The sequence below is a fragment of the Rhinichthys klamathensis genome, unplaced genomic scaffold (assembly GCF_029890125.1).
Source record: "Rhinichthys klamathensis goyatoka isolate OS25496 unplaced genomic scaffold, OSU_Roscu_1.1 h1tg000123l_1, whole genome shotgun sequence".
In the NCBI taxonomy this organism is placed as follows: domain Eukaryota; kingdom Metazoa; phylum Chordata; class Actinopteri; order Cypriniformes; family Leuciscidae; genus Rhinichthys; species Rhinichthys klamathensis.
This window is the reverse complement of record NW_026606660.1, coordinates 161,546-188,523: the sequence shown is the minus strand read 5'-3', so window position 1 is coordinate 188,523 and position 26,978 is coordinate 161,546. Positions and strand designations below refer to the sequence as shown.

At 38.5% G+C, this 26,978-nt stretch overlaps 1 protein-coding gene across 1 annotated transcript in view; it reads left to right on the top strand.

Annotated features, from left to right (window-relative positions):
- paplna (papilin a, proteoglycan-like sulfated glycoprotein) overlaps positions 1 to 26,978 on the top strand; it is a 118,239-nt gene that overhangs the window by 47,264 nt on the left and 43,997 nt on the right. Inside the window, exons 9-11 of the mRNA XM_056255847.1 lie at positions 18,687 to 18,810; positions 23,615 to 23,741; positions 23,940 to 24,011. Coding sequence (XP_056111822.1) covers positions 18,687 to 18,810; positions 23,615 to 23,741; positions 23,940 to 24,011 — 323 coding nt within the window. The remainder of the gene's footprint in view (positions 1 to 18,686; positions 18,811 to 23,614; positions 23,742 to 23,939; positions 24,012 to 26,978) is intronic.

Sequence of the window (26,978 nt, the reverse complement as noted above, 5' to 3'; positions counted from 1 at the left end):
CCCAAAAGTGCCCGAATAGTCGTAAGAAAAATAAAAGAGGAGAAAAAAAAAAAATATATAGCTGCGAGCAGCGATTACGGGCCCAAGCCGGTGGCACCGCAACCCCGGTGCCTTTAGTTACCTAAAGGCACCAGGGTGGCGGTGCCGCCGGCTTGGGCCCTTCATCGCTGCTCGCAGCTATATTTCTATATATATATATATATATATATATATTATATATATATATATATATATATATATATATATATATATATATATATATATATATATATATATATATAAATATATATATAAAGCCGGTGGCACCGCCACCCTGGTGCCTTTAGGGTTATTGTGCACGACGTGACACAAAATATCTGCTTGCTATCTGCCGAACGGCTCTGGTAGTTTCGCTTCAGCACTGATGATGTTGTAGAAATAGTGCGCTCTGGTTGGTCTGGATTATTCGGGATTTTTTATTTTATACAGAAATAAATTCTTTATAATTCAGATGAGAATAAAGTTAGTGTTGATTAAAATGAAGGAAAACAAATATATTGATCTGAAATATAGCACATTAATTTAAAATTTATTTAGGTTCAATTACCAAACATACAATCTTAATTTAATTTAAAGCAAACAATACATTTAAAATATATGGGTTGTATGCACATTTTTTTTAATAAAAAAAATATATATCCAAAAAGACAAGGCCTTAAAGGGTTAAACTCTTGTCACTGTAACAGACACATCTCTCTCTCTCTCACACACTTCCTGCTGCCAGTTGGTGGCGCTATAACTTTGACTCACAATAGTCACATCCATGTATGCAGAAGTTATAACACACTTCCTGTTTCACGTTTCTCGCCATAATTTCGTTTCCTCGCCACGGCCAAACCGTTCGAGATATCAAAAATCCCCTCGCAATTTTTCATCCTCAATGTCTTGACTTCATGCTGACCGAGTTTCGTGGCATTTCTTTGAATTCTCTAGGAGAAGTACTTTAAATTCCATTGCATGCGTTTTACAAACAACCCTAAATAGCCGACTTCCTGTTGGGCTGGGGTAAAAAGTAAGAGCATGAAGTATATATGAACCGATGAGATCTATATGTGTACCGAGTTTCATATTCTTACATACAAGCGTGTTTGATTTATGGACCAAGTTTTCGGACCCCGTTCCAGGGGGCGCTGTCGAGCCCCCCTGCCACGCCCGGGTACCATCTTCACCCCGACCCTGATGGCCGCGGGTTCTGACCCGCGTGCAAAGTTTCAAGAGTTTTCGTGCACGTTAAGAGCCCCAAAAGTGCCCGAATAGTCGTAAGAAAAATAAAAGAGGAAAAAAAAAAAAAAAAAAAAATAATCCTTAGGAAAACAATAGGGCCTTCGCCTTTTCAAGGCTTGGGCCCTAATAACTAGGGAATCACTAAACCGAGAGAATTAATCTGTTTTGATGATACACTCAAAATATTACACAAGCAATTCTTTAAATTTAATGATATTCAGAACAGAACAAGAATAAAAAAAAACTATAATTAAGAAATAACCGAAATAATTGAAAGCGAAAGTGAAAGTAGGTGGTGTTTGGCTCACGTAACTCTCTCATTAGAATCAAACTGTTTCAACATTTGCGATGTATTTGGATGCTAAACTATTCTTCATTATGGGCTTTGTACTTCACTCAGGTTTCAATATGTGTGTGTGTGTGTGTGTGTGTGTGTGTGTGTGTGTGTGTGTCTGTGTGTCTGTGTGTGTGTGTGGGTGAGGTGCGGGTGCGAGTGCGGGTGCGATTGAACTGTTACACATAAAAACATACTCCGTCATTTTGTTCATAGAGGACATCATTCAAACTGCAAAGTGTTTACTTATATTTGTGTACACTCGCAATAAAACACAACAAAGTGCTTTTGTCAAACTATAAACTCTTGTCAAACTGTAACCTACAACTGTCACCCAACTAAAATCACACGCACACACTGTCTAAAAGCAAAAAATATTTATCCAACCCCATTTAAAACAGTCTGTGGGAGCCATCTTTTGGACATTCACCATATCGCATTGATTTTCATTTATTGTCCTCAGAGCCCTAATCTGTTTATTTTTCAATTACACATTCTACATTGATTAAAAAAGAAAATTCTAATGTGTTTTTATTTTATACAGGAATAAGTTATTTATAATTCAGATGAGAATAAAGTTAGTGTTAGTTCAAATTTTAAGGAAAACAAATATATTGATCTGAAATATAGCACATTCATCTCAGGTTAAATTACCAAACATACAATCTTAATTTAATTTAAAGCAAACGATACATTTAAAATATATGGGTTGTATGCATATTTTGGAATTTAAAAAAAAGATATATATCCAAAAAGACAAGGCCTTAAACTTGAACAAGGGTTAAACTCTTGTCGCTGTAAGAGACACAATGATTCAGCATTTTGAACGAATCGATTGACTCAAAGATTCAATGACCAATCCATAAACATGTATTGTCTCATTCATGAATGACTCAGTCGTTCGAACGAATCATTTGAACGAATGAATCAATGACTCACTCATTAAGACGGTCGCCTGGCGACACCTAATGACGGTTTAGTGTTATGTTTAAAAGTATCATTCTTTCCAACTCATATTTAAAACAATCTCACATTATTTAATGCATTGTTATTTTTCAGTGTAAACGATTTAATTTGATCACCCCTACCTAGAGTAACAGCCATATAGTGTCTTATTATTCTAAATAATTGAATTTATTGATCAAATTTACAAATTAAAAATGAAAGATGAAGCATACATTTAATAAGACTAGACTAGGGGTGCCCAGCAGATATTACAATTGGCAGATTTAAATATACCATGGCCCCCCACCGTCAATTTGGTGTGTGTATAATAAAATCATTTAGTCACTACAATTAAAACTTGAACGTATTTGCTTACTAAATTGTGAGCAGAACGAAAGTTGCAGCAAAGATCAGCAACAGGAGTCAAAATTCATTAATCACGAGAGTGAAGAGCTGACTGGAAAAATTATGACGGAATATTTTGTGTAAAAGCGCCTATATAAGCGAATCTGTCATTTACTCTTTTGTTGTTGTCTTTTCCCTGAAAACCGGAAGCAATCGGTCCCCGATATGGCGCTAATTTTAGTGACACTAAAAAGTATGCGGCTGCACTGGAATTCATAACGGTGCGCGTCCATGGCGACGAGCGAGCAAAACAGAGCGAATGTTTTTTCATTTCTACTTCCATAGAAATTCATTCGAGCGCACTGTGAGCGCCACCACTATAAATGTCCGTGCGGACGTCCTTACTTTACTTTCACTTTTAACTTAGCGATTTAACACGTTTTACACGTCAAATAACCGGTGAGAAAATATTCTCGGAGTCACATAGGCTACCTAATATATTTAAATACAATAGGCCTACCTGATTTTGAACACAAGAGGGCAGTATAGCCCTATGTATTATTTGATATATTTATTTTTTTAACTGAATAGTGCATCCTGGCTGTTTTTAAACTTGTACATTACTCTTAAATTGAAAACAAGAATAAAATGGGTTTAGTTGTGATATTTGTATAATTTTATCTAGAAATAAATGGTGTATAATTAAATTTTTAGAAGATATGAGGCTTTTAGTGTTTATTTTTTTTTTACATGATTTTAATCCCTCGCCATAGCAAAACAATTAGAGATATTCAATAGATATTCACAATTATGCTTCTTTAATGTATTTTCATCATGTTGAAAAAGTTTGGTGGGAATAAAATAAACCACTTAAGAGGAGTGGGTAAAAATGTAGAGCCTGGTTTTGCAAAACATCCACATTAAGACAAAAATAGCCCACTTCCTGTTGGGCTGGCTTAAAGTTGTTTGGCCCGATGAGATCTATATACCGAGTTTCATAATATTACATGCAAGTGTGTTTGATTTATGGACCAAATTTTCTGACGAAGTTTATGGACCAAGTTAATTTAATTAATAAACTAATTATATAAAACTATTTTCAATGCACTACAATTCAACTGGTTATATGCCTTTACTTATTAATACAACTTATTTAAAAAATACAAGGCGTAAGACATTTATTTTCTTTTTTAATGCAGGCCAAACAACACAGCAGTCAAATGGTTAATCTAGCCCCCCTCCCCCTCCCCACACTCACAGACACACACACACACAGAGACGTAGGCTCAGAGAGAGAGAGAGACATAAAATGACAATTTTCAAACCAAAATATCTGACTGCCTGTTGGTTGGAGCTATTGAGTGTAAATTAGAAACTTGTCTGGCTGGAGGAGAACAATACACATACCGATTTTTATTACTGTAGATAAAATTAATCCCCCCACTTTTGACAAAAGGTGGCGCTACTGAGCCCTCAACACGCCCGTTTCTGAAACTTTGCACATGTCTACTGGCTAATAAATGAGATGTGTCTGTCGAGTTTCATGCAATTTTAAGCAATTTCAGGCATGCTAAGAGTCTCAAAAGCATAAAAAAAGAATATTAAAGTTTGATGCGTTGCCACGACAACAGTATCTAAGATATCAAGAATCCATTCACAGGTCTACATCTGCCGTGTGTTTACATTATAGTAGTGAAGTTTGAAGCAAATCGGGTAAAAATAAGAGGGTGATTTCAAAGCATTTAGGAAGTGACACACTTCCTTCTGCCAGTTGGTGGCGCTATAACTTTGACTCACAATAGTCACATCCATGTGATCGGGCTCTTACAACGAACACACTGTTGAAGTTTCATCAAGATCAGTTAATGTATGCAGTAGTTATGACACACTTCCTGTTTCACGTTTCTCGCCATAATTTTGTTTCCTCGCCACGGCCAAACCGTTCGAGATATCAAAAATCCCCTCGCAAACTTTCATCCTCAATGTCTTGACTTCATGCTGACCGAGTTTCGTGCCGTTTGTTTGAATTCTCTAGGAGGAGTATTTCACATTCCATTGCGTGTGTTTTACCAACAACCCTAAATAGCCGACTTCCTGTTGGGCTGGGGTAAAAAGTAAGAGTGTGAAGTATATATGAAACGAGGAGATCTACATGTGTACCGAGTTTCATATTATTACATGCAAGCGTGTTTGATTTATGGACCATGTTTTCGGACCCCGTTCCAGGGGGCGCTGTCGAGCCCCCCTGCCACGCCCGGGTACCATCTTCAGCCCGGCCCTGATGGCCGCGGGTTCTGACATGTGTGCAAAGTTTCAGGAGTTTTTGAGCATGTTAAGGCCTCCAAAAGTGTCCAAAAGGTAGCAGAAAAATAATAAGAAGAAATATAGCTGCGAGCAGCGATTACGGGCCCAAGCCGGTGGCACCGCAACCCCGGTGCCTTTAGTTACCTAAAGGCACCGGGGTGGCGGTACCACCGGCTTTGGCCCTTCATCGCTGCTCGCAGCTATATTTATATATATATATATATATATATATATATATATATAAAGCCGGTGGCACCGCCACCCTGGTGCCTTTAGGGTTATTGTGCACGACGTGCAAAAACGTAACCCTGCTTTGACTGTCGAAAAGAAGTGTGCTGTAGAGCTTGTATCAGTGTGGGCTCTGCAAAAGTGTGCATTGAGGGCACATGTCAACCACAAAGTATGCGAGAGCAACCTTCTGAAAGGTCAGGTCTACATCCAGGTCTACATCTGCCGTGTGTTTACATCATAGTAGTGAAGTTTGAAGCAATCAGCTGATTTCAAAGCTTTTTGAAAGTGACAGACTTCCTGCTGCCAGTTGGTGGCGCTATAACCGGGGTGGCGGTGCCGCCGGCTTTGGCCCTTTCATCGCTGCTCGCAGCTATATTTATATACACACACACACACATATATATATATATATATATATATATATATATATACATATATATATATTGTTTTTTTAAGAGACAAGACAGAATATTACTTGCCTGATCTGATTAGAAAAATAGTGTTTGTGTGTGTGTGTGTGTGTGTGTGTGTGTGTGTGTGTGTGTGTGTGTGTGTGTGTGTGTGTGTGTGTGTGTGTGTGTGTGTGTGGCGTAATTGAACAATGTAGACATAAAGACATACTCCGTCCTTTTGTTCATACAGGACATTATTCAAACTGCAAAGTGTTTACTTATATTTGTGTACACTCGCAATAAAACACAACATTGTGCTTTTGTCAAACTATAAACTCTTGTCAAACTGTAAACTACAACTGTCACCCAACCAAAATCTCTTACACACACACACACACACAGTTTAAAAGCAAAAAATATCAAACAATCCTATTTAAAAACAGTCTGTGGGAGCCATCTTTTGGACATTCATCATATCGCATTGGTTTTCATTTCTTGTCATCAAAAAGAGCCCTAATCTGTTTATTTTTTCAGTTACACATTCTACATTGATTAAAAAAGAAAAATCAAATGTGTTTTTATTTTATACAGAAATAAATAATCTATCATCCAGATGAGAATAAAGTTAGTGTTAGTTCAAATTTTAAGGAAAACAAATATATGATCTGAAATATAGCACATTCATTTAAAATTCATTCAGGTTCAATTACCAAACATACAATCTTAATGTAATTTAAAGCAAACAATACGTTTAAAATATATGGGTTGTATGACTATTTTTTAATATAAAAAGATATATATCCAAAAAGACAAGGCCTAAAGTTTAACAAGGGTTAAACTCTTATCACTGTAACAGACACAATCACACACACAATCACACACACACACACACACAAGTCAAATCACTTACATTTTACATGCAATATTGACTTTTTTTCTGTTTCAGCAGCGAAAATAGTTAAACAAAGATCACAGCAGAACCATCGCGCATCTCACAGCAACGCGTTCTCATTACTGAATGATTCAGCATTTTGAACGAATCGGTTGACTCAAAGATTCAATGACCAATCAATCCATAAACATCTATCTCATTCATGAATGACTCAGTCGTTCAAACGAATGAATCAATGACTCGCTCATTAAGACAGTCGCCTGGCGACACCTAATGACGGTTTAGTGTTATGTTTAAAAGTATCATTCTTTCCAACGATTGTTAATTAACTCATATTTGAAACATAAGCTATATTTATATATATACATACATATACACACACATACACAAAAATAAAATAAAAACACATTTGAAACGTGTTTTCTTACTAAATTGTGAGCTGAACGAAAGTTGCAGCAAATATCAGCAACAGGAGTCAAATTTCATTAATCACGAGAGTGAAGAGCTGACTGAAAAGATGATGACGGAATAGGCTATTTTATGTAAAAACGCCTATTTAAGCGAATCTGTCATTGTACTCTTTTATTGTTGTGTTTTCCGTGAAAAATAATAGACTATTGAACTCAGAATTCAAGCAATCGGCCCCCGAAATTGCACTAATTTTAGTGACACTAAAAAGTATGCGGCTGCACTGGCATTCATAATGGTGCGCGTCCATGGCGACGAGCGAGCAGAACAGAGCGAACGTTTAGTTAATTTCTACTTCCATAGGAATTCATTCGAGCGCCACCATTTCAATGTCCGTGCGGACGTCCATATTATACTTTCGCTTTCAAGTTAGTGTTTTTAAACCCCCCAGCGGGAGGTTTACACAATTTGTTTACACAATCACACGTTGATTAACCGGTGGGAAAATATTCCCATAGTAACATCCCTAATATATAAATATATATAAATTCAATAGGCCTACCTGATTTTGAACACAAGAGGGCAGTATAGCACTATATATGATTTGGATTATTATTATTTTTGACTAAACAACCATTCTGGCTGTTTTTAAACTTAAAAATAATTCTTAAATTGAAAAAAAGGAATAAAATGGGTTTAGTTCTAATATTTGTATAATTTTATATAAAAATAAATGGTGTATAATTACATTTTAGAAAGATATGAGACATGCCCTGATTCTTTTTTTGACATTATTGTCCTCGATCAGAGCCCTAATCTGTTTATTTTTTCAGTTACACATTCTACATTGATTAAAAAAGAAAAATCAAATGTGTTTTTATTTTATACAGAAATAAATAATCTATCATTCAGATGAGAATAAAGTTAGTGTTAGTTCAAATTTTAAGGAAAACAAATATATGATCTGAAATATAGCACATTCATTTATAATTCATTCAGGTTCAATTACCAAACATACAAATCTCAATGTAATTTAAAGCAAACAATACATTTAAAATACATGGGTTGTATGCTATTTTTTTTTATATAAAAAGATATATATCCAAAAAGACAAGGCCTAAACTTTAACAAGGGTTAAACAATCACTGTAACAGACACAATCACACACACACACACACACACACACACACACACACACACACACGTCAAATCACTTACATTTTAGATGCAATATTGACTTTTTTTTCTGTTTCAGCAGCGAAAATAGTTAAACAAAGATCACAGCAGAACCATCGAGCATCTCACAGCAACGCGTTCTCATTACTGAATGATTCAGCATTTTGAACGAATCGGTTGACTCAAAGATTCAACGACCAATCCATAATCTGTCTCATTCATGAATGACTCAGCCGTTCGAACGAATCGTTTGAACGAATGAATCAATGACTCGCTCATTAAGACGGTCGCCTGGCGACACCTAATGACGGTTTAGTGATATTAAAAGTATCATTCTTTCCAACGATTGTTAATTAACTCATATTTGAAACATAAGCTATATATATATATATATATATATATATATATATATATATATATATATATATATATATATATATATATACACACATATATATACACACACATATATATACACAAAAATAAAATAAAAACACATTTGAAGCGTGTTTGCTTACTAAATTGTGAGCGGAACGAAAGTTGCAGCAAATATCAGCAACAGGAGTCAAATTTCATTAATCACGAGAGTGAAGAGCTGACTGAAAAGATGATGACGGAATAGGCTATTTTATGTAAAAGCCCCTATTTCAGCGAATCTATCCTTGTACTCTTTTGTTGTTGTGTTTTCCGTGAAAAATAATAGACTATTGAACTCACAATTCAAGCAATCGGCCCCGTTATTGCACTAATTTTAAAGTGACACTAAAAAGTATGCGGCTGCACTGGCATTCATAATGGTGCGCGTCCATGGCGACGAGCGAGCAGAACAGAGCGAACGTTTTTTAGTTCATTCCTACTTCCATAGGAATTCCCTCGAGCGCTCTGCACGTGGCCATTATCAATGTCCCGTATTTAAAAGCTCTCGGTCCTCAGTCACATACCAAATATATGTATAATGTATATATAAATATAATTTTGGACACAAGAGGGCAGTATGGCCCTATGTATAATTTTGTGTTTAAACTAAAAGAGCCCCTCCCCCCCTCCCCACACAGACACAGACACGAATGGCAGGGTGCATTCTCTCTGTCAGAGGGAGAGGGAGAGAAAATTCTCAGAAACATCCACATTCAAACCAAAATATCTAACTTCCTCTTGGTCTGAGCTAATGACAGTTAATTAGAAAGTTGTCCGGCTTGATCTGAACCATATGCATACCTGTGTCTGTCGAGTTTCATGCAATTTCAAGCATGCTAAGAGTCTCAAAAGCATCAAACAAGAATATTAAAGTTTGATGTGTTGCCACGGCAACAGTATCTAAGATATCAATAATCCTTTCACAGGTCTACATCTGGCGTGTGTTTACATTATACACATAAAGTTTGAAGCAAATCGGGTAAAAATAAGAGGGTGATTTCAAAGCATTTAGGAAGTGACACACTTCCTGCTGCCAGTTGGTGGCGCTATAATTTTGACTCACAATAGTCACATCCATGTGATCGGCCTCTTACAACGAACACACTGTTGAAGTTTCATCAAGATCAGTTAATGTATGCAGTAGTTATGACACACTTCCTGTTTCACGTTTCTCGCCATAATTTTGTTTCCTCGCCACGGCCAAACCGTTCGAGATATCAAAAATCCCCTCGCAAACTTTCATCCTCAATGTCTTGACTTCATGCTGACCGAGTTTCGTGCCGTTTGTTTGAATTCTCTAGGAGGAGTATTTCACATTCCATTGCGTGTGTTTTACCAACAACCCTAAATAGCCGACTTCCTGTTGGGCTGGGGTAAAAAGTAAGAGTGTGAAGTATATATGAAACGAGGAGATCTACATGTGTACCGAGTTTCATATTATTACATGCAAGCGTGTTTGATTTATGGACCATGTTTTCGGACCCCGTTCCAGGGGGCGCTGTCGAGCCCCCCTGCCACGCCCGGGTACCATCTTCAGCCCGGCCCTGATGGCCGCGGGTTCTGACATGTGTGCAAAGTTTCAGGAGTTTTTGGAGCATGTTAAGGCCTCCAAAAGTGTCCAAAAGGTAGCAGAAAAATAATAAGAAGAATAATAAAATATAGCTGCGAGCAGCGATTACGGGCCCAAGCCGGTGGCACCGCAACCCCGGTGCCTTTAGTTACCTAAAGGCACCGGGGTGGCGGTGCCGCCGGCTTTGGCCCTTCATCGCTGCTCGCAGCTATATTTATATATATATATATATATATATATATATATATAAAGCCGGTGGCACCGCCACCCTGGTGCCTTTAGGGTTATTGTGCATGACGTGACACAAAATATCTGCTCGCTATCTGCCGAACGGCTCTGGTAGTTCTGCTTCAACACTGATGATGTTGTAGAAATAGTGCGCTCTGGTTGGTCTGGATTATTCGGGATTTTTTATTTTATACAGAAATAAGTTATTTATAATTCAGATGAGAATAAAGTTAGTGTTGATTAAAATGAAGGAAAACAAATATATTTATCTGAAATATAGCACATTAGTTTTAAATTTATTTAGGTTCAATTACCAAACATACAATCTTAATTTAATTTAAAGCAAACAAATATATGGCGTGTATGCACTTTTTTTTTTATAAAAAAAAAAAGATATATATCCAAAAAGACAAGGCCTTAAAGGGTTAAACTCTTGTCACTGTAACAGACACAATCTCTCTCTCTCTCACACACACACACACACACACACACACACACACACACACACACACACACACACACACACGTCAAGTCACTTACATTTTAGATGCAATATTGAATAAGCAGAAAAATCGGATTTTCTGCTCTGAAAATATAAATAAGCTTAAAAATTGAATAAGCACTTTGAATATTCTAAACAGAATAAGCACTGGTCGCTAATGTATAAGTACTAGTACTTAATGGAATAGATACTAGTATCTAAAAAATAAGTACTAGTAGCATGAAAATAGAGACTAGTAGGTTAAAATGATTAAATGTTAAAACGGCTTGCCATATTGGCTCAGAGAGAGAGAGAGAGAGAGAGAGAGAGAGAGAGAGAGAGAGAGAGAGAGAGAGAGAGAGAGAGAGAGAAAATTACCTTTTAGATACTAGTACCTATTAATAGATACTAGTATTTAGGCTCTAGATCCACTCCGAAAGTCACTTCGTGATCATTTAACCGCTTCATTTGAGAAAAACTATCATTATGACATAAACTCAAAATGTCTTCACGGCAACCCGTCAAAATAAAAGTTCGGTTTAACTTGACAGAAATATATTACCGGTGTACAGTAGAATTTAGATATGTCCCAATGTAATAATACTAACACTAATCCAAATAAATTATCATCAAAACTGAATTTAAGGAATAATCCATGTTTTAATTTTAACAGTAAAGCTCATTGTGCAGCACGTTATTTGACAAAAAGTTTATTTAATTTCATATGATTAAAATTGATGATAAATGATAAAATTTGTGTTTTATGTCTTCATTTTATTACCAGAAAAAACACAACACAGAATTAGTGTGACATTTTTTTTCATATATTTTTTTAAATGTTGTATACGTTTAATGATTCATAATACACTATTTCAATTAATTAGACATGCTTTTTGATTGCTAAAAAATTTACACCACGTATTCGTAATACACCTGCTCCGCAACACTAGCAGTTCCCCCAATCCCCCACCCCCCCCCTGAAAAAAAATCCTAGGGGAAACACTGGGCATTCATAATGGTGCGCGTCCATGGCGACGAGCGAGCAGAGCTGAGCGAACGTTTAGTTAATTTATTCATTCGAGCGCTCTGCAAGCGCCACCATTATCAATGTGGACGTCCGTATTTAAAAGCTCTCGATCCTCAGTCACATACCAAATATGTATATAATTTTGAACACAAGAGGGCAGTATGGCCCTATGTATGAGTTGGTGTTTAAACTAAACTATCACTCAAAGAGCCCCTTCCCCCTTCCCCCCACAGACACACACACACACACACACAAACAGAATGGCAGGGGGACAAGAAATCCATTCAAACTACAATATCTGACTTTCTGTTGCTCTGAGCTAATGACTTTAAATTAGAAAGTCGATTGGCTTGATGAGAACAATATGTGTGGCAAGTTTTGTAACTGTAGGTAAAACGAGCAAAGTTATAACACACTTTATGTGTCCTTTTTTAGTCATAAAATTAATTTCCTCGCCACGGCCAAACCGTTCGAGATATCAAAAATCCCTCCGGAATTTAGCATCATCAATGTCTTGACGTCATGCTGACCGAGTTTGCTTGAAATCCGATCAATTCCCAAGGAGAATTAAATAGAATTTCAGGGGTATGCGTTTCCAAACAAACCATGATAGCCGGCTTCCTGTTGGGATGTCGTAAAACTTAGAGCACGAAAGTTGTTCAACCCAATGAGATCCATAAGTGTACCGAGTTTCATATTATTACATGCAAGTGTCTTTGATTTATGGACAAGTGTTCGAATCCCAGTCCAGGGGGCGCTGTCGGTCCGCCCTGCCACGCCCGGGTACCAGCTTCAGTCCGGCCCTGATGGCCACGGGTTCTGACCCGTGTGCAAAGTTTCAAGAGTTTTAGAGGATGTTAAGGGCCCCAAAAGCCCCCAAAACCTTGATCAACAATAATTAAAAGCTTTGTCACTCAAACAGACACATCCCCCTCCCCCCACAGACACAGAGGTATGCAGAGAGAGGGAGAGAGTGACAGAGATTACTCCAAAACATCCCATTCAAACCAAAATATCTGACTTCCTGTTGTTCGGAACCAAAATCTGTAAATTAGAAAGTTGTCCGGCTTGATCTGAACAATATGCCTACCGAGTTTTAAGATTGCAGGTAAAACTATGAAACTAACCCTCTCACTTTTGTCAAAAGGTGGCGCTACTGAGTCCCTGCACCACGCCCGTTCCTGAAACTTTGCACATGTCTACTGGCTAATATATGTGACATGTCTGTCGAGTTTCATGCAATTTCAAGCATGCTAAGAGTCTCAAAAGCCTCAAAAAAGAATTTTGAAGTTTGATGTGTTGCCACGGTAACAGTATCAAAGATATCAAGAATCCATTCACAGGTCTACATCTGGCGTATGTTTACATTATAGTAGTGAAGTTTGAAGCAAATCGGGTAAAAATAAAAGGGTGCTTTCAAAGCATTTTGAAAGTGACACACTTCCTGCTGCCAGTTGGTGGCGCTATAACTTTGACTCACAAAAGTCACATCCATGTGATCGGCCTCTTACAGCGAACACACTGCTGAAGTTTCATCAAGATCAGTTAATGTATGTAGAAGTTATAACACACTTCCTGTTTCACGTTTCTCGCCATAATTTCGTTTCCTCGCCACGGCCAAACCGTTCGAGATATCAAAAATCCCCTCGCAATTTTTCATCCTCAATGTCTTGAGTTCATGCTGACCGAGTTTCGTGGCATTTCTTTGAATTCTCTAGGAGAAGTACTTTAAATTCCATTGCATGCGTTTTACAAACAACCCTAAATAGCCGACTTCCTGTTGGGCTGGGGTAAAAAGTAAGAGCATGAAGTATATATGAACCGATGAGGTCTATATGTGTACCGAGTTTCATATTCTTACATACAAGCGTGTTTGATTTATGGACCAAGTTTTCGGAGCCCATTCCAGGGGGCGCTGTCGAGCCCCCCTGCCACGCCCGGGTACCATCTTCACCCCGACCCTGATGGCCGCGGGTTCTGACCCGTGTGCAAAGTTTCAAGAGTTTTCGTGCACGTTAAGAGCCCCAAAAGTGCCCGAATAGTCGTAAGAAAAATAAAAGAGGAGAAAAAAAAAAAAAAATATAGCTGCGAGCAGCGATTACGGGCCCAAGCCGGTGGCACCGCAACCCCGGTGCCTTTAGTTACCTAAAGGCACCGGAGTGGCGGTGCCGCCGGCTTTGGCCCTTCATCGCTGCTCGCAGCTATATTTATATATATATATATATATATATATATATATATATATATATATAAACAAGCCGGTGGCACCGCCACCCCGGTGCCTTTAGGGTTACTGTGCATGACGGGCAATATCGTAACTCCGCTTTGACCTTTGAGAAGATGTGTGCTGTAGAGCTTGCATTGGTGTGGGCTCTGCAAAAGTGTGCATTGAGGGCACATATCAACCACAAAGTATGCGTGAGCAACCTTCTGAAACCTAAAATGAAAAATGAGACACCCTACGGTCTCATGGACTTAATGCACACATGAAATAAGTACACAAGTTTGAAAGTTATATGAAGTGTGCCAAGACAGAATATTACTTGCCTGATCTGATTAGAAAAATAGTTGGTGTGTGTGTGTGTGTGTGTGTGTGTGTGTGTGTGTGTGTGTGTGTGTGTGTGTGTGTGTGTGTGTGTGTGTGTGTGTGTGTGTGTGTGTGTGTGAGGCGTGATTGAACAATGTAGACATAAAAACATACCCCGTCCTTTTGTTCATACAGGACATTATTCAAACTGCAAAGTGTTTACTTATATTTGTGTACAATCACAATAAAACACAACATTGTGCTTTTGTCAAACTGTAAACTACAACTGTCACCCAACCGAAATCTCTTACACACACACACACACACACACACACACACACACACACACACACACACACACACACACACACACACACACACATAGTTTAAAAGCAAAAAAAATCTTTTGGACATTCATCATATTGCATTGGTTTTCATTTATTGTCCTCGATCAGAGCCCTAATCTGTTTATTTTTTCAGTTACACATTCTACATTGATTAAAAAAGAAAAATCAAATGTGTTTTTATTTTATACATAAATAAATAATCTATCATTCAGATGAGAATAAAGTTAGTGTTAGTTCAAATTTTAAGGAAAACAAATATATGATCTGAAATATAGCACATTCATTTATAATTCATTCAGGTTCAATTACCAAACATACAATCTTAATGTAATTTAAAGCAAACAATACATTTAAAATACATGGGTTGTATGCTATTTTTTTTTATATAAAAAGATATATATCCAAAAAGACAAGGCCTAAACTTTAACAAGGGTTAAACAATCACTGTAACAGACACAATCTCACACACACACACACACACACACACACACACACACACACACACACACACACACACACACACACACACACGTCAAATCACTTACATTTTAGATGCAATATTGACTTTTTTTTCTGTTTCAGCAGCGAAAATAGTTAAACAAAGATCACAGCAGAACCATCGAGCATCTCACAGCAACGCGTTCTCATTACTGATTCAGCATTTTGAACGAATCGGTTGACTCAAAGATTCAACGACCAATCCATAATCTGTCTCATTCATGAATGACTCAGCCGTTCGAACGAATCGTTTGAACGAATGAATCAATGACTCGCTCATTAAGACGGTCGCCTAGCGACACCTAATGACGGTTTAGTGATATTAAAAGTATCATTCTTTCCAACGATTGTTAATTAACTCATATTTGAAACATAAGCTATATATATATATATATATATATATATATATATATATATATATATATATATACACACATATATATACACAAAAATAAAATAAAAACACATTTGAAGCGTGTTTGCTTACTAAATTGTGAGCGGAACGAAAGTTGCAGCAAATATCAGCAACAGGAGTCAAATTTCATTAATCACGAGAGTGAAGAGCTGACTGAAAAGATGATGACGGAATAGGCTATTTTATGTAAAAGCCCCTATTTAAGCGAATCTATCATTGTACTCTTTTGTTGTTGTGTTTTCCGTGAAAAATAATTGACTATTGAACTCACAATTCAAGCAATCGGCCCCGTTATTGCACTAATTTTAAAGTGACACTAAAAAGTATGCGGCTGCACTGGCATTCATAATGGTGCGCGTCCATGGCGACGAGCGAGCAGAACAGAGCGAACGTTTTTTAGTTCATTCCTACTTCCATAGGAATTCCCTCAAGCGCTCTGCAAGCGCAACCCTTATCAATGTCCGTGTGGACGTCCGTATTTAAAAGCTCTCGGTCCTTAGTCACATGCTTGCCAAATATATGTATAAATATCATTTTGGACACAAGAGGGCAGTATGGCCCTATGTATAATTTTGTACAATAACTATCAATCGAAGAGCCCCTCCCCACACAGACACACACACACACACAGTTCGCCCGCGCCTCTCTCTCACACGCACACACACACACACACACACTCCAGCATTGCAATCTTGAGATCGCAGCTTGTTCATTATGCTGCGTTCACACCAAACTTTTATACTCTTTTGTTGTTGTGGTTTCCATGAAGAATAATAGGCTATTGAACTCACAATTCAAGCAATCGGCCCCAGAAAAGGCGCTAATTTTAAAATGAAACTAACGGCTGCACGGGCATTCATAACGGTGCGCGTCCACGGCGATGAGCGAGCAGAACTTCCATAGGAATTCCCTCGAGCGCTCTGCACGTGGCCATTATCAATGTCCCGTATTTAAAAGCTCTCGGTCCTCAGTCACATACCAAATATATGTATAATGTATATATAAATATAATTTTGGACACAAGAGGGCAGTATGGCCCTATGTATAATTTTGTGTTTAAACTAAAAGAGCCCCTCCCCCCCCTCCCCACACAGACACACACGAATGGCAGGGTGCATTCTCTCTGTCAGAGGGAGAGGGAGAGAAAATTCTCAGAAACATCCACATTCAAACCAAAATATCTGACTTCCTCTTGGTCTGAGCTAATGACAGTTAATTAGAAAGTTGTCCGGCTTGATCTGAACCATATGCATACCTGTGTCTGTCGAGTTTCATGCAATTTCAAGCATGCTAAGAGTCTCAAAAGCATCAAACAAGAATATTAAAGTTTGATGTGTTGCCACGGCAACAGTATCTAAGATATCAATAATCCTTTCACAGGTCTACATCTGCCGTGTGTTTACATTATACACATAAAGTTTGAAGCAAATCGGGTAAAAATAAGAGGGTGATTTCAAAGCATTTAGGAAGTGACACACTTCCTGCTGCCAGTTGGTGGCGCTATAACTTTGACTCACAATAGTCACATCCATGTGATCGGGCTCTTACAACGAACACACTGCTGAAGTTTCATCAAGATTAGTTAATGTATGCAGTAGTTATAACACACTTCCTGTTTCACGTTTCTCGCCATAATTTTGTTTCCTCGCCACGGCCAAACCGTTCGAGATATCAAAAATCCCCTCGCAAACTTTCATCCTCAATGTCTTGACTTCATGCTGACCGAGTTTCGTGCCGTTTGTTTGAATTCTCTAGGAGGAGTATTTCACATTCCATTGCGTGTGTTTTACCAACAACCCTAAATAGCCGACTTCCTGTTGGGCTGGGGTAAAAAGTAAGAGTGTGAAGTATATATGAAACGAGGAGATCTACATGTGTACCGAGTTTCATATTATTACATGCAAGCGTGTTTGATTTATGGACCATGTTTTCGGACCCCGTTCCAGGGGGCGCTGTCGAGCCCCCCTGCCACGCCCGGGTACCATCTTCAGCCCGGCCCTGATGGCCGCGGGTTCTGACATGTGTGCAAAGTTTCAGGAGTTTTTGAGCATGTTAAGGCCTCCAAAAGTGTCCAAAAGGTAGCAGAAAAATAATAAGAAGAATAATAAATAATCCTAAGGAAAACAATAGGGCCTTCGCCCTTTGGGCTTGGGCCCTAATAATCCTAAGGAAAACAATAGGGCCTTCGCCTTTTCAAGGCTTGGGCCCTAATAATCCTAAGGAAAACAATAGGGCCTTCGCCCTTTGGGCTTGGGCCCTAATAATAAATAATCCTAAGGAAAACAATAGGGCCTTCGCCCTTTGGGCTTGGGCCCTAATAATCCTAAGGAAAACAATAGGGCCTTCGCCTTTTCAAGGCTTGGGCCCTAATAATCCTAAGGAAAACAATAGGGCCTTCGCCCTTTGGGCTTGGGCCCTAATAATCCTAAGGAAAACAATAGGGCCTTCGCCCTTTGGGCTTGGGCCCTAATAATCCTAAGGAAAACAATAGGGCCTTCGCCCTTTGGGCTTGGGCCCTAATAAAGCCGTAAAACATGAACTCCATCTGCTCTGAGTTTGAGTCACTTTAACGTGCATTTAGGAATTAAACATGCGCCAACCATCTTCACAAACTTGTAATGAGAAACGCATAAAACAGAAGATGAGCTACTATGAAAAAGTAGTCTGACATATTAAAATGAAGAAATTAAGACATCTATTAATATTAGTATTGTAATATTTTCAATCCAGAGTGATGTATGGATCAGCAACTGTGTCAGTAGTCAAGTCCAAGACCACTGCAATAAACAAAAGCCAGTGAAATGAACTTAAACATACTGCATGCACCTATTACTTTTTGAGGCATTTTTGAATACTATGACCATCAGTGTGTTTGTTTATCTACAGCTAATCACTCAAGAGGCTAATGAGGGCGTGGAGTATGAGTATTATCTGCCTAACGGACGCTTGACTGAGGGCTACTACTGGAGCTATGGCTCCTGGTCGGCTTGCAGCAAGGAGTGTGGCTCAGGTCAGTATCAAAGTAGAAGTGTTTGTCTGTGTTTCATTTCAAACTACCGGCATTTTTTTTTTTACAGCATTTTTTGAGATTTTGATGCTGAAAATTCAGCTTTGCATCACATGAATACGTTTCATTTTACAGTGTATTACAATAGAAAACTGTTCTTTTAAATTGTAATAATATTTCACAATATATCTGTTTTAAGAGCATTTTTGATCAAATAAAGTGGTAACATTTTTTTACAATTAGGTCTATTAGTTACGCTGATTAATGCATTACCTAACCTTAATGTCACGAACATTCTGTTATTTTGATCTTAGTTTCACTTTCATGAACTTTTAGTTTGTTATTTTCAGTCACATGTGTTCCTTTGTTTAGTTTCCCACCACTTGTTAGTAACTATGGAGATTTATTAATTCATTATTTCCCTCATTTGCTTTGTATTTAAGTTGCAGTCTTTACAGTGTTCATTTGTCCGGTTACGTTTACGCATAGCAGTTGGTTTCGTTTGATTATCTTCATTTGTATTATCTTCTGAGTGGATTTTTAAAGACGGTATACCTAATCTTCATCTTCATCGTGTGTTCCCTGCAACTGGAGATCGCTTCCATCAATGTTTCCCCATAGAGGGGAAACAAACAACTTGAAGGAGGGACTGTTTTTATTTTTCAGAACAGCGAGGTATTGAGGAGTACGTGTAGGAGTTTTTGAGCAGCTGCCTGCGATGACGTCTGCTTAACGGAGGGATTTCAGTGTGGACCGGACAAAGATCTCCGCTTCATCTTGCCCCGCGGCAATCCCTACCGGACCCTAGAGACTTACATCACTTTCGCACTGTATATAGATGGATCACCGTTCACAGTGGGCAAAGCGGAGGATGACAGCAGCCTCGCCCAGGCAAACCCCGCAGCCAGACCCAGAGCTTAGCCCACCATCACCCAGAACCACAGGGACGATGAAGCCTGAGCACCTCCTATATATATATATGGGGATGATTAGGAGGCCATGATGGACAGAGACCACTGGGCAAATTTGGCCAGGATGCCAGGGTTACACCCTTACTCTTTTGGGATTTTTTGTGACCACAGAGAGTCAGGACCTTGGTTTAACGTCTCATCTGAAGGATGGATGTTGTCGGGCACGTCAACACCTTGGCTCCTCCTTCCATCGACTCCGCCTTGGGCTGTCGTCCTAACTGTGCGTTAACACCAGACGCGAATAGCGCGTCAAATTCGCGCCTACCGCGTCTAGTTATATGCTTGAACACTTTGAATCCATTCGGGCGTCAAGAGCGAAATTGATGCGCGTAAAAAACAAAAGTTTGAAGCAAAATTTACGCGTTGGAATCGAACCACGTTGGCGGCCATCTTTTTTATGTTGATCGAGCATTCATCGAGAGAGTCTCCGCTCTGTATTTGCTCTGGAGAGCAGAACGGCGGCGTAGGGATCATCGTCGCCGTATTTGGGTCCACCGGACCCTTCGGAGGCGAACCCAGTTTGGCGAGTTTCACCATTTGCCCGCTCCAGGAGCTGCGCCTGGATGACGGCCGCTTTCATCGGTACTTCTGCCCAGTTTGATGACCTGTTGTCCCGCATCGGAGCGAGGATCACCCTCGCCCTCACCCACCTAATCTGTCATTTATTTTTGTGTTAATGATAAATGGAGCCAGCCTCCAAAAGTGATTAACCTGTCCTGTGATTTTTTTCTCTCTCACACAACACTGTCCAGACACGAACTTATGCACTATGTTGGTTGTCTTTACACTATAATAATATTTCATATAATCTAGATATGGAATAAATAACATTCAATACAAAATGAAAATGTCTCATATATTGAAATCAAGTTTTATGTGATAACATTTTTTGTTTTGTTGTGCATTAGAACCGCACCAGGCATTTAGTCATATTACAAAATAATTTATTGAAGCATCCAGATACTTCACCACGTGACAGCAGCAAGCAGCTAGGCTCCTGATTGGTTAACGCGGCGCGAATTGATGCCAAAGTTCAGATTTTTCAACTCGGGCGGCAGACGCGAATTCGCGTCAAATGCGTGAATGCACAAAAAGCACTTAATAAAATCTTTTGCGCGAATGAGGCGTATTCGCGTCTGCCGTGCTCTACGCCTCATTCGCGGCGCAGGAATTTTTTACGCGCGTAACGCGCCTTTGCATTGACTTAACATTGAAATCACTCGCGCCAGACGCTCTACTCGCATCTGGTGTGAACGCACCATAACTGTGCTCTGGGTCTGCACCCGATCTGGCCACTCCTCCCGTCATCACCACCTATCTGTCTGCCTCTTCTTGTCACCAGCCCTTCAACTCCTCGACCTCCTCTAAAGCCCTCACTCTCTCCCTCAACTGTTTGTTTGTTTGTTTTTGTTACGGCGCAAGGTTTAGTTTAGTCAGTTTAGTTTGGGTGGTATACTGTGAGGACCTCCACACATTGTTCAACAATGTAAAGGTGTCAAATTGTCAACCTTCCACACAATGAACCTCAGGAGAATCCTGAAAATCTTTTGGCCCAAAACCATCTCTACTTTCCAAGTCCAACCAAGAAAGTATGGACACCATCATCATAAGAAGGCGATGGAAGATGGACTGGACACGTCATCCTGGAGGGAACAAGATGACACTGCTCGGACTGCCCTTTTCTGGACACCAGCGGGTAAACGAAAGAGAGGAAGACCCAAGAATACCTGGCGTCGATCAGTGATACTGAAGGTTCTGAACCACACCATTCAGAAGCTGGCCAAAAACAGACCGGAAATGTATTATTAGTAGTTTTACCCTATTCACATTTATGGCACTTTTCCACTGCATGGTACGGTACGCCACGGTTCGGTACGGCACGCTTTGGCGCTTTTCCACTGCATGGTACGGTACGGCTTGGTACGGCTCATTTGTGGCGCTTTTCCACTGCATGGTACGGTACGGTACGGTTCGGCTCGCTTTAAATGGTACCACCTCTGTTGAGGTTCCAAGCGTGCCGTACCGATACTAAAATGTGACGTGAAAACACTGCAGATCACTGATTGCTCAGACAGAATAGTCACTACCAGCGTCATTGTATTTGCGAGACATCAAACCCGCTAGATTTAAATAGCCAGTAACAGCCACCGCTGTAGCACCTGTTTTAAAACTACTTGCTTGAAGAAAAAAGAAAGAAAAAAAAACGTCCAAAAAAGAAATGGCTGAATGGTGGTCAGTGGACGAAGTGCAGACGTTCCTCTCGTTGGTCGCCGAGGAGCGGATAAACTATAACGGTCAGACTATAATCCCACCCACTTTGAAGCAGCACTAACTGCAGTGGGAAAGCAAACCGAGCTAAAGCGAGCCGAGCCGTGCCGTACTGAGCCGTACCAGCAGTGGAAAAGCACCAATAGTGTCTTAACGAGCGTGTCGCTGTAGTTCTGTGAATTTGGAATTACGTCCAGGAACAGACAGCCAGGCTTTTTACATTCGCTTTTTTTTGTGAATTCTGCTAAAAATGCATTCATTAGTGAAGATTTGTTTCACCAACACACTGGACTGAACTGAACAGGACAGGTAGGGTGTGTATCAAGGCAAACCGTTACAGCAGAGCCAAGCGCTATATCCTGAGGCATTTAAGATCAAACCTGGCACTGTTTGAAGAGCTTGAAGGGGATGCTTAATATCCGGCATATTTCATCTCTGATGAAAGGCCAGCCGCGTCAGGAGTGTCTAGGCAATGTGGAGGTTGTTTTCGCTAAGGGGCATCAGGAGAAATTGCCGCTGAGAAGCGTATCATCACAGCTTGGAAGGACTACTCTTTGTGGCTTCAAATAAGATGCACATTATAATCCAATGACGTATAATAACAGTCTTTATGAATATCTACAAAGAAGAGAGCAGAAAAAGACTGGGCCCTAAGATCCTTAAGGCGTGTTCACATAAAGGATGATAACTATAATGTTTTAATAATTGTTTTAATTCAGTGAGGATAGGGAAGTCCACATCACAGCTATAACGAGGAGCAAATACATTCGAATCACTTTCTGAACGATTTTTCCCCCAGCTGATTATTATTAAAAACATTGACTGCCAAAACAGAATCCATCCGACTTTAAAGAGTTTGATCATTTAAAGTGTCAAATGACAAAACTGCTATTTTCTTGTACTTCTGCTGTAATGACAAAGCTGGTCATTTTCAAACGTTTTTTATTTACAGAAACTAGGAGTGGTAATATATTAAAAAAATTATAAATAATTTAAATTCCATAACCAAAGTTCTTACACTTTCTATTACCAATAAATCGGCACATTAAAAAAAAAATATATATATATATATATATATATATATATACTGACAATTTATCAGCAATTTCTACACAATAAAATCTTTTAGAGATTTACATAAGTAGAAGAAAAATCATTAAAAAAATGTCCTTGTCATTTTACGATTTTATTACTTTCCATAACTTTTCCAGAAAAACATCACATCTTTAAAAAAAATCTCATTTTTAAAAGTCCCTCATATATCCAAGACTGTGATGGTTCATTAACAAAAAAGTAATACATCTTTAATCTTGATTTATTTATTTTTATATTTTTAGCTGTTTTAGCTCATTTTAATGCTTTTTTTTTTTTTTTTTTTTTTAATTTTAAGCCGTCTTGCTGAAGCCCCCTGTTGAGAAGGGTTAATAATATTATGTCTCACGTGAAGTTATTATGATCGAGTGTTCTTTGCATATTTTGTAATGCATTTATTCATGGTTGGTGTATTTTTATTAGAGAGGATTTCAACACTTCTGCAATTTGACATGTTTTTCTTCCTTCTATTTTAGGTTACCAGTCGCGTCTGGTCTTCTGTACCATTGATAATGAAGCCTACTCTGATTACCTGTGTGCCTCCCTCCCTCGACCCCTCAGCAACCGCACATGCAATGAACAGCAGTGCCCGCAAACCCGCAGGTACATCAACACCTCACATTCAGCTAAAAGCCGACTGTAACGTAGATGTGTTTTGTGCTTTAACACACTGTGCAGTTTTTATTGAACATCAGAAACTGATTCCTGCCCACAAATGTGTTCAAATTGTGCGGTTGCTGTCTGACTTGTGGAGAACCATTGGGTCTCACAGCTTTGGCTGTACTGTTCCTGTTCTGTAAGGATGGCGTATGTGTACGAGCCGCGTTTGTGGAGGCCGATGGAACCGCCACGAGTCTATGTACAAGTGTTCAGGTAACAGCCTTCAGAGGCTGAGATACCGCAGCGCTTGATCTCAAACACACATTTGTGTCCAGTCTATGCAATCTCTCAGGAATCTCAGAGTTTCATGTGCCCGGGTCACAAACTCTGGGCTACATTATGAGATTTTCTAAAGAATTTTAAGTGTGTAATTGTTTTCCCATCCTCTCCTTGTACGTATATCAAAACCCGATCCCCAGTATAACACTGATGTATGTCTTTTAAGACCTCTAAGGCTTTTGAAAATGACAGCTGGAAAGTTGTCATTGAGACACTTCGATGAAAAAAATGATAACATCTAAATTAATTAAGTTTTTATTCAAGTAAAAAATATCATTTAATATTCATGAATCAACCTAAATGCATTAATTTATACCAGAAATTTTTTTTAAGGGTTAAATCAAGTAAAAACACAGCTCTTTAAGGTATCAATTGCAGGTTACCACTTTTTTTTTCAGTTAGTTTTTATTTTTGTATTTTAAGTTTTTAGTAATTTTGTTGTGTTTTTCTCATTTTTATTAGTTATTGCTTTTTAAAAATATTAATATAGTTTTTATTCATTTTGATTCATTAGTCTTTTAGTATGTCAAGTTAAACTAAATGAAAATGAGAAATGTCTTTTATATTGTATTTTATTTCAATTAACGATTACTTTAAGTGTTTTTTGGGCGATTTTATTATAAAAAGATTTTGGCTGACACATCTAAGAGATTGTTCACATCATTAATATGTGTTTGAGTTCAGTTTGCACTAGTTTGTTTACATGTTTAGTGCAATTCTTATTTGTTAGAGTCTTGTGAGCTTTTGTTCCTTCACATGTGAAGATGAACCAAGGCCTTGGGCAACTGTTCAGCTCAGAGCTCCACGTCTCTTTGATCCTCCCTCGTAGGTTTTTCTCTGTTGCTTTATAGACACTGCAGTAGTTTCACATCAGTTTATACTCCACTTATGCCTGATGTTCACATGAACTGTGGAGCTCTGATCTGAGCTGCTGTCTGTGTTCTAGGTAGGGTACTGTCTGTGTCAGTGTCGATTTTGTGGGGAATACAGATCTGTTTTCTATATATAGATTGTATATACATGATGGCCCTGATTTACTAAGATCAGAGAGTAATAATTATGCACTTAGTTGAAGAATAATTGCACAAATTATGATTCATGCAAATAGGTTGGATGAATCCGTTAAAACGAGGCTATATGTACCAAATACCAGCCACGACTATCACTAAATGCCATATTTTATTTATTTTTTTATTTTTTTATTTATTTTTAGGCTCACAGTAGCATTCAAAATATTGGGGTCAATACGTTTTTTTATTTATTATTTATATTTTAAAAAGATATGTTATTTATTTTATTCAGCAAGGATGCATTAAATTGATCAAAAGTGACAGACATTTACATTGTCACAAAATATTTCTATTTAAAAAAATTCTGCTCTATTCTATTCTATTTCTAAGAGCCCTGAAAAATAAATATGCATCACAGTTTCCACAAAAATATAAAGCTAGAGAACTGTTTTTAACATTGATAAGAAATGTTTCTTGCAAATCAGCAAATTGAAATGATTTCTGAAAGATCATCAAAATTCATTTTAATCTAATATTTTTAACAATGTCATTCCACATCCTTCCCAATGCTCCCAAACAACGTGTAATACAAAGCCTATGAAAACAAATATAGTGAATGTATGCTATGCTGTTGGCCTACATTATAAGCAAAAAAAGGGTTAAAACATTACATTCTCAATCTAAAAACAACTGATGTCTTACTATTTTAAAGCAGAAATTAAAACAACTAAATTCAAATGATAATAAACAACAACAAAGCACCAAATGTAGTTTCTGTGAGGTATGAAGAACACAAACATTCACTCATCTGAACATAGTCATTTTATTACATTAATATTCCAAAATTCCAAAAAATGTTTTAGCAAAATGTGTATTTTAATCAGAATTATTGTGCTCTTATTCTACTGCGCTCTGTTTAATGCTCATGCACCCATCGGTGCTTGTTAACTAAAATATGTGACGTTTAACAAGATGCTTGTTTTCATAATATGTGATTATGAATATTTCATAATCATAAACTCGCGGGACTATAACAATAAAATGTAAGTTATGCGCTGAGAAAAACACGTGTCAGAGGCATTAAACAGCACACGCATCTGTCAAAGCACGACAGGGCAAGACACAATAACACTTATGTTTTTGTTTGAACCACTTTTAAATATAAAGCATGTTTCGGACAACTTGAATCATGTACCTTTCCCACAGCACTCACTCTGTGTCCTCTGCTTTTTTGTACAGCGCACAGATGCAACTAATCGATAATCAAATTCGTTGTTGATTATTCTTATTATCGATAATAATCGATTTGTTGTTTCAGCCCTAATTAACATCCACCTGTATCTCGTTTTGTTGCCAACTTGCCATCTTATCGCCCTTGTGTAGGCCTATTTAAGCCCTCTTGAGTTAGTCTTCTGTAGTCGGTGATTGTCTATCCAATGTGCTTTCTGTTTCGTTGTTTTGTTACCTTTTGGATACCCTCTTCTTGGATTATCTTCTTCATTTGGATTACATAAACCAGCTGCTGTGTCTAGATTCTGCCTCATCTGCTCTTTGCCTGCTACAACGTGACAGAATAATTGACAGAATAATTGACCACAAATATGGATCTAGCAGCAGCATTCATAAGAACTGGTCAAGAAGGCCTCCGCTTATTGGAATATTCCAGCCATTTCTGTGAGTTAGCAAATCTAATTGCCTTTGATGACCCTACTCTAAAATCTATTTATTGGATTGGTGCGAAAGATGGACGGATGCTGGTCCCATCAGGATTAATGACTCGCTAGTCCCTGACATATCCCAAGCCCTCCCTCCTCCACTGAACCCGCCCAGCCTCAAGTCTCCATCGCCGCTGTTCCCCCCAACATCAAGTCTCCATCCTCGACACTGGTTC